General features: G+C 39.6%; 1 protein-coding gene across 6 annotated transcripts in view; it reads left to right on the forward strand.

Moving 5' to 3' along the window:
• Window positions 1–11,517, forward strand: part of LOC139753801 (sialin-like) — a 36,968-nt gene extending 25,451 nt beyond the window's left edge. For all 6 annotated transcript variants that reach the window (XM_071670678.1, XM_071670683.1, XM_071670677.1 and 3 more), the window contains 5 exons: window positions 4,162–4,380; window positions 6,723–6,855; window positions 7,930–8,085; window positions 9,534–9,619; window positions 10,147–11,517. In XM_071670678.1, the coding sequence (XP_071526779.1) occupies window positions 4,162–4,380; window positions 6,723–6,855; window positions 7,930–8,085; window positions 9,534–9,619; window positions 10,147–10,335 (783 nt within the window). In that variant the 3' untranslated portion in view covers window positions 10,336–11,517. The remainder of the gene's footprint in view (window positions 1–4,161; window positions 4,381–6,722; window positions 6,856–7,929; window positions 8,086–9,533; window positions 9,620–10,146) is intronic.
• Window positions 11,518–12,309: the final 792 nt, after the last annotated feature.

The following is a 12,309-nucleotide window of genomic DNA, read 5'->3' on the forward strand; positions in this document are numbered from 1 at the left end:
CTCTTGATCTCCTGCCTCTTTCTTTTATTCATCTCCCAGTTATTTGCACTATTTTCCTGCAAAAATCATCTCAATGCCTCTCTCTCTTCTCTTTCACTAATAATCTTACTTCTTCATCTCACCACTCACAACCCTTTCTAATCTGCCCTCCTCTCATGCTTCTCATGCCACAAGTATCTTTTGCACAAGCCATCACTGCTTCCCTAAATACATCCCATTCCTCTCCCACTTCCCTTAAGTCCTTTGCTCTCACCTTTTTCCATTCTGCGCTCAGTCTCTCCTGGTGCTTCCTCACACAAGTCTCCCTCCCAAGCTCACTCTCACCACTCTCTTCACCCCAACATTCTCTCGTCTTTTCTGAAAACCTCTACAAATCTTCATCTTCGCTTCCACAAGATAATGATGAGACATCCATCCAGTTGCACCTCTCAGTACATTAACATCCAGAAGTCTCTCTTTCATGTGCCTATCAATTAACACGTAATCCAGTAATGCTCTCTGGCCATCTCTCCTACTCACATACGTATACTTATGTACCTCTCTCTTTTTAAACCAGGTATTCCCAATCACCCCATGTACACCAATTATTCCCTTAACTGCCACATTACCCACCTGTGCATTCAAATCACCCATCACTATAACCAGTTTCGTGCATCAAAAGTGCTAACACACTCACTCAGCTGCTCCCAAAACACTTGCCTCTCATGATCTTTCTTCTCATGACCATTTGCATAGGCACCAATAATCACCCATCTCTCTCCATCCACTTTCAGTTTTACCCAGTTTTTGATATGGGTAAAACTGAACTTAAATGGTATATGTCTTAATTTCAGCAAGACTTTTGCAGTCACAAAATGGTGGACAGTATGAAGTACTTGGTTGTGTTTGTATGGAGGACATTTTATTTCACTTCAAAAAGCTACTCTTATACATGAAATTTGAATAGACAGCATTGTCTACAGTAAAGTACACTGTCATGTCTTGTTTGAATAAAGAATGTACATCTATCTCCAGCATAATGAAACAGGTTTGTCTGTAAAAAGTTGACAGCTGAGCAGAATTCCAGAAAGTGAAATTGTTTTCCTATAGACTCCCGTTGCATAGTGGAGATGCTTTCCTGTAGGAAAGAATTTACGACCCAGGACTTGAGAAGATACCAGTGATGCAGGAAACCTCTTTTAGGCATATATTTGATTTACTTCAAATACTGTTTTCATGAGATATTAGTGATTACACTTAGAATAAGGCTTAAAAGCTGATTATGATATTTTCAGCACCTACCATAGAGTGGCTGGCTGTCTCTGTTTTAGGTGGTTTTGCAAGATGTGATAAAATTACTAAGAAGGAGAGAAAGAGGGACTGTATTTACTAGATTCATGTAATCCAAATGGAAATACAGTACTTTATAAAAAAGTACAGTATTTACATAATAATGATTTTGATACATATTAGAATTATAGATATTGTATTTAGAATGCTCCTGTAGAAAGTAGAAATATTGCAGTGAAATCCTTTAAATGAAAATTGGATAAACAGCTGAAGGAAATACTGTTTGCATGACCTACAGGTTGACAGCCATGCATTTATAATTGTTGCTGTAGGGGCACTGAGGAGATTAGAATTTTTTCCCCTGCCTTGCTGGTGATGGAAGGGATCTCTACGAGCTACTAATGGCATGATAAATCATCTGGATAGTTACAATACAGAAGTGGAAATAAATTAATTTGTCGTATTATGATGAGTATAGAAAGGGTACCATAACAACAATTTCACTTCTTTTATTGACTCAGGCTTACAGGGAGACAAAGTTCGAAGCCCACGACAAAAGGTCTGTACTGAAGAGATGAACAATATATCCCTCAGATGGTGGGTCTGTCATACTGGAAGACTGTACTTATATACTATATATGACGGTATGACTAGGGTTTGAATAAAGATTTATTAAATATTCTAATTACATGTCTGACAGGAAGAACAGAAATAGGTAATCCTACCTGTCAGTGACCCTCTGATTTCCTTCCTAACTATTAATGTGCACTTTACAACACTGGTCGAGGAAGCATCATGTAATTGGGAAACTGCAAAGTACAAGCATGGATACCATTGGGTAAGGAGATATCCTCTAGCTGGGAAACACTGCTGTGCAACTAATACATTTGTGCAAGGAGACATCCTCTAACTGGAAAACATTGAGATACTATCATGCACAGGAAAGTATAAGTATGGTCCTTTTGCACTTTTTGCACACTCTGCATGCAACTGGTATGGCTTTAAAGAATTCTCTAATCCCATCAAAGATGCTGTTGTTTAAGGTTGTCAAATGAATAAGTGTTATCCTGTGATTGTTTTATTTTACATATAATTCATGATGGAGTGAAAAAGATTTTGAGCAATTGGGGCCTAAACATATAGGAAGGTGAAAGGCATGCAAGGAATAGAGTGAATTGGAACGATGTGGTATACTGGGGTCAACTTGCTGTCAATGGAATGAACCAGGTCATGTGAAGTGTCTGGGGTAAACCATGGAAAGTTTTGTGGTGCTTGGATGTGGAAAGGTAGCTGTGGTTTCGGTGCCTTACACATGACAGCTAGAGACTTGAGTGTGAATGAATGTGGCCTTTATTGTCTTTTCCTTGTGCTACCTCACATGTACACGTGGGGAGGGGGGTGCCATTTCATGTGTGGTGGGGTGGCGACAGGAATGGATGAAGGCAGCAGGTATGAATATGTACATGTGTACATATGTATCTGTCTGTTTTGGAAAGAGGGGCAAGTATGAAGTCTGTTGGGGATGAGAGAGCTTGGGAAGTGAGTCAGTTGTTGTTTGCTGATGATACAGCGCTGGTGGCTGATTCATGTGAGAAACTGCAGAAGCTGGTGACTGAGTTTGGTAAAGTGTGTGAAAGAAGAAAGTTAAGAGTAAATGTGAATAAGAGCAAGGTTATTAGGTACAGTAGGGTTGAGGGTCAAGTCAATTGGGAGGTGAGTTTGAATGGAGAAAAACTGGAGGAAGTGAAGTGTTTTAGATATCTGGGAGTGGATCTGGCAGCGGATGGAACCATGGAAGCGGAAGTGGATCATAGGGTAGGGGAGGGGGCGAAAATTCTGGGAGCCTTGAAGAATGTGTGGAAGTCGAGAACATTATCTCGGAAAGCAAAAATGAGTATGTTTGAAGGAATAGTGGTTCCAACAATGTTGTATGGTTGCGAGGCGTGGGCTATGGATAGAGTTGTGCGCAGGAGGATGGATGTGCTGGAAATGAGATGTTTGAGGACAATGTGTGGTGTGAGGTGGTTTGATCGAGTAAGTAACGTAAGGGTAAGAGAGATGTGTGGAAATAAAAAGAGCGTGGTTGAGAGAGCAGAAGAGGGTGTTTTGAAATGGTGTGGGCACATGGAGAGAATGAGTGAGGAAAGATTGACCAAGAGGATATATGTGTCGGAGGTGGAGGGAACGAGGAGAAGAGGGAGACCAAATTGGAGGTGGAAAGATGGAGTGAAAAAGATTTTGTGTGATCAGGGCCTGAACATGCAGGAGGGTGAAAGGAGGGCAAGGAATAGAGTGAATTGGAGCGATGTGGTATACCGGGGTTGACGTGCTGTCAGTGGATTGAATCGGGGCATGTGAAGCATCTGGGGTAAACCATGGAAAGCTGTGTAGGTATGTATATTTTGCGTGTGTGGACGTATGTATATACATGTGTATGGGGGTGGGTTGGGCCATTTCTTTCGTCTGTTTCCTTGCGCTACCTCGCAAACGCGGGAGACAGCGAAAAAAAAAAGTATATATATGTATACGTTGAAACGTATAGGTATATATATGTGCGTGTGTGGGCATTTATGTATATACATGTGTATGTACGTGGGTTGGGCCATTCTTTCATCTGTTTCCTTGTGCTACTTCACTAACGTGGGAGACAGCAACAAAGTATAATGAATATGAATAAATAAGTAGTTCATGAAAGTGATTTGTTTATTCATTATCAGCAATAAGTAGTTAGATTATAGTAAGATGACCTTTAAGCATCCTCAGCTGCCATCAATAGATCCAATCAATTTATTTTTCTGGTAATATTTCATAGAATACTCTTACACTTCATTTCAATCATAGAGAGAGTAGATTACCCAAAGTTTAATTCATAACAGTCCTCTATATTTTTTCAGAATCAAATCTGAGGAACTAAGTTATATCAAGGTAGCCTTAGCAGCTGGTGGAAGCTCAAAGACTTCTTCCAAAAAGGTCCCTTGGAGGCAGATTCTGACCAGTCTGCCAGTGTGGGCTGCTGTTGTGGCTGATTCTGGCAACACTTTTGGATTAACCCTGTTCTTAACCCAGTTGCCAACTTACATGAAAAATATTCTTGGGTTCTCCATTAAGAAGGTAGGACATTAGGAGTTTGTGCTGACATAGTTGCTTTTATTCAATCTTCTAATTTCAATAATGGTAATGCATTTGTTTGCTTTTTATCTTTCTATCTATATCTCTGATGCCCATTCCCTATGAGAAATCCCTCAAGGGGGAGTTAGCCATTGCAAAAGAGTCTCTATAACTGGTGAACTCCAGTGCCTCTCCTTAGCCTTTAATGCCTAGCCATAAACAGGCCACTGGCAGAAGGCAACTCTAGCATACTGTTTCTAGAGGCTCTTACATAATATTCCTAACAATCACTTCTACCTAATGATCCTGCTTACTGTTCAAATCTACTACTTTTACCTAATGCTTATGCCTAAATGTTCTGCATACTGCTTCTACCTAATGCTTCAGTCTAATGTTCCTACCTACTACTACTATTATTGTTCCTACCATTTTGCCAAAGGGTAGTGCATAGTACTTACCGCCAGAAAATTTAGAGTTATGAAGAATGAGCTGTATGAGATATGTGTTGTCAAGTGATATGTGTGAGAAGGAAAGACTGTATATCTGTGGACGGAATGCCAGCAGTCCATGTTTGGGTGAGGCAGAATGAATAGACAGATACTTAGGTTAGAGGAATGCATGTGCTTTTTATGTTGGTGCTTTTATTTTCTTAGGCATAATCACTTCTCCAGTGACCAGCTTCTTAGACCCATTGTTTATATTTACAACAAGTAAATATAAACAAATGGACATATGCAGAGAATGAGTGAGGAAAGATTGACAAAGAGGATATATGTTTCAGAGGTGGAGGGAACAAGGAGAAGCAAAAGACCAAAGTGGAGGTGGAAGGATGGAGTGAAAATGATTTTGAGCGATCGAAACCAGAACATACAGGAGGGTGAGAGGCATGCAAGGAATAGAGTGAATTGGAATGATGTGGTATACAGGGGTTAACGTGCTGTCAGTGGATTGAACCAGGGCATGTGAAGTGTCTGGGGTAAATCATGGAAAGGTCTCTGGGGCCTGGATGTGGATAGGGAGCTTTGGTTTTGGTGCATTATACATGACAGTTAGATACTGAGTGTGAATGCATGTGGCCTTTTTTTTTTGTCTGTTTTCCTGGCACTACCTCGCTGAAGCAGGGGGTAGTGATGCTATTTCCTGTTGGGCGGAGTAGTGCCAGGAATGGATGAAGGCAAGCAACTATGAATATGTCCATGTGTATAGATATGTTGATATGTATATGTATGTATATAGGCGTTTATGTATATATATATGTGTGTATGAGTGGATGGCCCATTCTTCGTCTGTTTCCAGCGTTATTTCGCCAACACGGGAAACAGATTAAGCATAATAAAATAAATAAATGTAATGTTATGAGATGCAGCAAGATAAGGAGACAAGATGAAATGGATGTAAATCAGAGGTGTGAGGACCTGGAAAAAGTTGTTTTGAAGAATGAAAAAGCATTTCTCTACTAAAGGCAAAGTCATATAGATATTTTACTTTCTAATCCTTTCCTTCCTTGCTTTCTTTATTGAGAAATCATTTTTGAATAAAGAATAGTAAGAGGTCTCACGCTGTGAGTGAATGGTGGTGGTAGGCCAGAATTTGCCACTGTGTCAGCTTCATTGTGACATTATAAGTCTAGGCAAGTTATTATGTGGTCATTATGTACATGTGAACAAGCTGCCATTAGTCTCATATGCTATATGGTTAAAGAGGGATGAATTCTTGTGGGTTTACCCTTTTTTGGGGGTTTAGACTTAACCCCCAAAAGCAAGAAATCTCCAGGATGCTCATCGAGCTTTGTGTACAGGAAATTAAGTTTTAAATTCTTCATTTTCTATTTTTTTTTTTTTTTTTGTAAATCTGCCTTAGAGATTTTGGATTTCACCCTCGGGTCTTTTGGAAGTCTCTACAGCTTTTTGGATTTATACAACTTAGTCTTAATGCTGACTTTACTTTCATCTTCATATGCAGTATTACATTACATTACTGTATATGCGACGGAGGCATGTAAGGACAGGAGTAAGTGGAGACCCTTTTGCTGTGGCCACCCCTTGATAGGAGTTCCCAGAGTGAATGGCATTATAGACATAGATTGTTAATATATTTTTTTGCTTGATTTTCCTTCTATTTCATCTTATGTATTTAAATGCAAATTTTCAATTCACTGGATGCTATTTTGTTCATTCCACTAAAATGAATTGTCTTTCAGTTTTTGTAGCCCTTCACTATTTATCACCCTTACTGTATAGTATAAAGAGGAGAGGATACTGGTGAAAAAAAATCAACTTGGTTCAACTGGAATGTGTCTTTCAGGACTTACAAATCTGCTAATTAATGTTTCATTGATATTGCAGAATGGTTTGTTGTCTGGACTTCCATTTCTCTCACGCTACATTGGAGCTTTGACGTGCAGTACAATTGCCGACTGGCTGCTGGGAAGAGGCTATCTTTCCATTGTTAACACTCGCAGGATATTCAGTGCCTTTGGTTTGACTTTACACAATTTTTTTCTCTGTATATTCTATCTATCTTTGAAAATAGAATTATTTAGTACAATAAGAATATATTCTATCCCTGGGGATAGGGGATAAAGAATACTTCCCACGTATTCCCTCTATCCCTAGGGATAGGGTATAAAGAATACTTCCCATGTATTCCCTGTGTGTCATAGAAGGCGACTAAAAAGGTAGGGAATAGGGGGCTGGAAATCCTTCTCCCTCGTTTTTTAATTTTCCAAAAGAAGGAACAGAGAAGGGGGCCAAGTGAGGATATTCTCTCTAAGGCTGTCCTCTGTTCTTAATGTTACCTCACTAATGTGGGAAATGGTGAATATATATGAAAAAAAATACCTCATTCTATAATTTGATAAACTAAGGCATTTTGAGGCATCCCTCTTGGAGGTATTGCAAACCATCCATAAGTGATGATAGCATGTCCTGGTAGAGCAATAAGTAGCAGCCAGGCACACTAAGTAAGGAAGAATGATATTAAGATCTAGTACTATTTAACAGACGCTACCATGTGGATCAAAAACTGATGGTTGGATAGAGCAGACAAAAAACAGTGTATGGGTTAAAGACTTTGAGTGAAGTTCAAGAAAATCTTATGGAAGGTGATGGATTGGTCAAGAAGATATATAGCAGTGGAAATGAAAGGAAAGTATTGATGCAAGCAGATATATGAGAGGTATGATTGAGGATCAGATGTGGTAATTACATATTGTGTGTGAATGGAGTCTCCAGTCTCACTTGAACAAATTAACCTAGTGAGCAAGGTGAAAAATTAAGAAGCTTTTAAATAAGTCTGGTTCATGTTTCATTTTAACATGCTATAAAAGGGTTAAGGATATGTAAGAGTTAAGTAGTAGGGTTTATGCATATGATCCTTCCCATGAAACAGGAATAGTCTTAATAGATAGAGATAGATATTTTGACTGCAGAAACAGTAGTCTTAATAGATAACATAGATATTTTGACTGCAGACACAGTCTTAATATATAACAGATAGATATTTTGACATGGTGCAGATTTATTTCATTCATGGATTTTTTTTCTTTGACAGCAATGCTGGTTCCAGCAGTATTGTTGATAATTGTGGCTTACTCAGGCTGCAATGCACCCTTGGTTGTAGTTCTCCTTTGCCTCAGTATGTTTTTCAATGGTGGTTCCCCAGCTAGCATTCTTGTCAACTCGACAGATATTGCTCCTAACTATTCTGGTATGTAGTGCTTTCTCTCTATTATTGAATGATATATGTAACATATGTGAAACTTTGGACTTTATAAGCATCTTTTCTAATCTACTGGCATTCATTCTGTATACATGCACTCTGTCCATCTCACACAACACTCGACAGCAAGTAATTTACAGTTATTTTTCTGAACTAAACTTTCATTTGGTAAGTGCAATTTTTTCCTGATGACTAGGATATTTCATCGTTGGTACTCACATGTAGGTAAGTAGGTACGAACAGAATCTTATGAGCACATGAAAACAATTTCTTGGTAAGGGGTTGAAATGCAATTTTACCTCCTGATATAAGGTGTATCCATGAGAATTCACCACCTCCTTCAACAATTATAAAGCATGTGAAGAACCCAGTGGTGTGAGATGGTTTGATTAAGTAATGAAAGGGTGAGAGAGATGTGTTGTTGAGAGAGCAGAAGAAGGTGTTTTGAAATGGTTTGGTCACATAGAGAGAATGAGTGAGGAAGGATTGACAAAGAGGATATATGTGTCAGAGGTGGAGGGAACGAGGAGAAGTGGAAGACCAAATTGGAGGTGGAAGGATGGAGTGAAAAAGATTTTGAGTGATCGGGCCCTGAACATGCAGGAGGGTGAAAGGCGTGCAAGGAAAAGAGTGAATTGGAACGATGTGGTATACTGGGGTCGACATGCTGTCAATGGATTGAACCAGGGCATGTGAAGCATCTGGGGTAAACCATGGAAAGTTTTGTGGGGCCTGGATGTGGAAAGGGAGCTGTGGTTTCGGTGCATTATACATGACAGCTAGAGACTGAGTGTGAATGAATGTGGCCTTTGTTGTCTTTTCCTAGTGCTACCTCGCACGCATGCTGGGGGGAGGGGGTTGTCATTTCATGTGTTGTGGGGTGGCGATGGGAATGAGTAAAGGCAGCAAGTATGAATCATGTACGTGTGTGTATATGTCTGTGTATGTATTTATATGTATACGTTGAAACGTATAGGTATGTATATGTGCGCGTGTGAACGTGTATATATATATATATATATATACATGTGTATATGGGTGGGTTGGGCCATTCTTTCGTCTGTTCCCTTGCACTACCTCACTAACATGGGAGACAGCAACAAAGTGTAATAAAAAAATAATAGTGAAGCACCCAGATGATAATAGACTCAACAAAGCATCCAAGTCTGTGATGTCATTGCAGAGATGAGGAAACCAGCCAGTCAGCTGCAATCATATTCTTGCCATGAGGCTCTGCTTATGGGTGCATCATCAGTATCTTTACTTTTCTTTATAATGACTACATGTTTACATAAAATGCACAAGTGCATCTGTGCACACATATGTAAACACACTTCAAGAAATTTTAATCTATGACAAATTCAGATCATCAGACTGATTTTTTTTAACCTTAATGCAGCTAAAGTGTCTAATGCAATATTTAATGTTCCTCACAGGTACCTTGTTTGGGATTGGCAACACCTTTGCATCATTGGCATCCTTGATTGCTCCATTGGCTGCTGGGGCCATTACAGAGGACCAGGTAGGTGCAGTTAATAAGTGGATGGGGTGAACAGCTGGTTTTAATTTCTAAATAGTTGCCCTGAACAGGTGGGTGCCCTGATTCAGTTGATATAATGAACAAATAATATGTTGATAGAAAGATAGGTATATATACATCATGGGTCAGATTTTAACCTTGGAAGTGGCATCTGGTCACATATAAGTTAAAAGAAAGCCAACACTGCATACTCTTTTAACCTCCATGTAGCTGAGTCACCCTCCTAGGGTTTGAATCCGACCCATGGTGTATTTGACCATATACATTTTGTGGCAAGCTAGGTGGAATGATCATGAAATGTAGTAACCAGTTGAGCACAGTGACCATGGAGTGTGATAACTGGATGGATACTGCCACTACAAAAGTATAGTCATCAAGTGGGTAGAAAGACCTTAAAAGTAGTGGGAATGACCTGAGCACATAGTAATTATAGTGGGTGTAGTGAACAAGTATAGTGTAATTATTTTTACTTCAGTTTTTGCTTAACAACTTTTTCTTTATTCCTAAAGAAAACAATGGGTCAGTGGCAGAAGGTGTTCTGGATGTGTATACCCGTCTATGGCCTCGCAGATCTCTTCTTTCTCATTTTCTGCTCTGGCACTATTCAGCCCTGGAACTATGCTGGCCAGGAGTACCAGGGCTCTCCTAATGAGGCTGAGAAAATTATTGCTCCCAAGCAGCAAGAGGAATCCTCCTAAAGTTGCTTCGTATTAACACAAACCATCAGGTCAATATCAGAACCTGAAATCACAGACTTCAAGAAGCAACAAAGACCATCCCAGAACCACAGCCCTTCAGTAGCAGCCTTTATCTCAGAAGAATAGCCTATGAGCATCATCTGACCATCACATGTAATGATATTTAGTAAGTTGTAAGTAGGTAGGGGGTTTTAGAAAACAGCCACACTAGCAAGTACTTCCACTCTGTTACAAGTGTTGTGTGCTCAGAATTATATTGCAGATACTGTGTGAGGGTTGCCTGTCTTATTGGTCTCATGAAAGCTGAACTAATGATCTAGACTTAATGTGCTCCCACACCATACACAGGATTGGATGTAGGATAGAGGAGGCCCCCCCCCCCTACCAACCATAATTTGGACTTCAAAGGATAACATTATTAAAAGACAAGTTTGTAGTATATAATTTTACTTAGAGTACTTGCATGTACAGAAGTGACATACATATGAACAAGAGCTTGAAAGAACATAAGTGTAATGTCCTTGTCTCGGATGCCTGTTATTACAATGTATGTCTGACAAAAGCAACCCAGTGTGCCCTGCCCTAAATCTGACAGTGAACACATCTCTGTATGGTAGGCAGTTGTGTCCAGTTGTTATCAAGATGGGAGTCCCTAACCTTTCAGTTACAAGGATAGGCTGTTTTGCTTGTGCCATGACTGTTCCCAGCACTCAAGACTCCCCATAAAGCCCTAAAAATTTCAGTAAATCATTGCTTTGTTCAGTTCTCAGACCACCAAGGCAGTATAATACCATGGCCCTCCAGCAGCAGTATACATACATAGGATTGTGGATTTTTCTTTTCATCCTTTGACTTCAGAAGATTGATGCACTAACCATATAACAAATATTCATCCTGAAAGGTGCAGGATATTGATACTTGAGGTCTAGTTAGCAGTGGAAAATAACTTTGGTGCTACTGCAAGTAATGGATGCCTCCTTAGCCAAGTATATCAACACTAGTTGAGAAATTTCTCATTACCAATCACAAGTGATGATACCTTTGCCCTTAACTTTTGTTGGTTAATAAACTTTTTTTTAAGGATTTACTCAGGCTGAGAAATACACTGTACACTTTGTGAACATGTAAATACAGTACAAATGAATGAAAATTTTGGTCTGCATTAAAACCCTGAAAAATGAATACCTGCTCTTTTGCAATCCTGAGAATTTCCTGATATTTTTATGGATTTATGAAAAGAAGTACAAAGTATCATATATAACCATAAAGATTATGTAATGCATGATCAAGAATGTAAGTAAACTAACATCCAGAGGATGTATAAATATCCATACATGGAAGCACGAATTAAAGTGTGTGGAAGAAGAAAGTTGAGAGTAAATGTGAATAAGAGCAAGGTTATTAGGTACAGTAGGGGTGAGGGTCAAGTCAATTGGGAGGTGAGTTTGAATGGAGAAAAACTGGAGGAAGTGAAGTGTTTTAGATATCTGGGAGTGGATCTGTCAGCGGATGGAACCATGGAAGCGGAAGTGGATCATAGGGTGGGGGAGGGGGCGAAAATTTTGGGAGCCTTGAAAAATGTGTGGAAGTCGAGAACATTATCTCGGAAAGCAAAAATGGGTATGTTTGAGGGAATAGTGGTTCCAACAATGTTGTATGGTTGCGAGGCGTGGGCTATGGATAGAGATGTGCGCAGGAGGATGGATGTGCTGGAAATGAGATGTTTGAGGACAATGTGTGGTGTGAGGTGGTTTGATCGAGTAAGTAACGTAAGGGTAAGAGAGATGTGTGGAAATAAAAAGAGCGTGGTTGAGAGAGCAGAAGAGGGTGTTTTGAAATGGTTTGGGCACATGGAGAGAATGAGTGAGGAGAGATTGACCAAGAGGATATATGTGTCGGAGGTGGAGGGAACGAGGAGAAGAGGGAGACCAAATTGGAGGTGGAAAGATGGAGTGAAAAAGATTTTGTGTGATC

The sequence above is a fragment of the Panulirus ornatus genome, chromosome 15 (genome assembly GCF_036320965.1).
Source record: "Panulirus ornatus isolate Po-2019 chromosome 15, ASM3632096v1, whole genome shotgun sequence".
Classification (NCBI taxonomy): domain Eukaryota; kingdom Metazoa; phylum Arthropoda; class Malacostraca; order Decapoda; family Palinuridae; genus Panulirus; species Panulirus ornatus.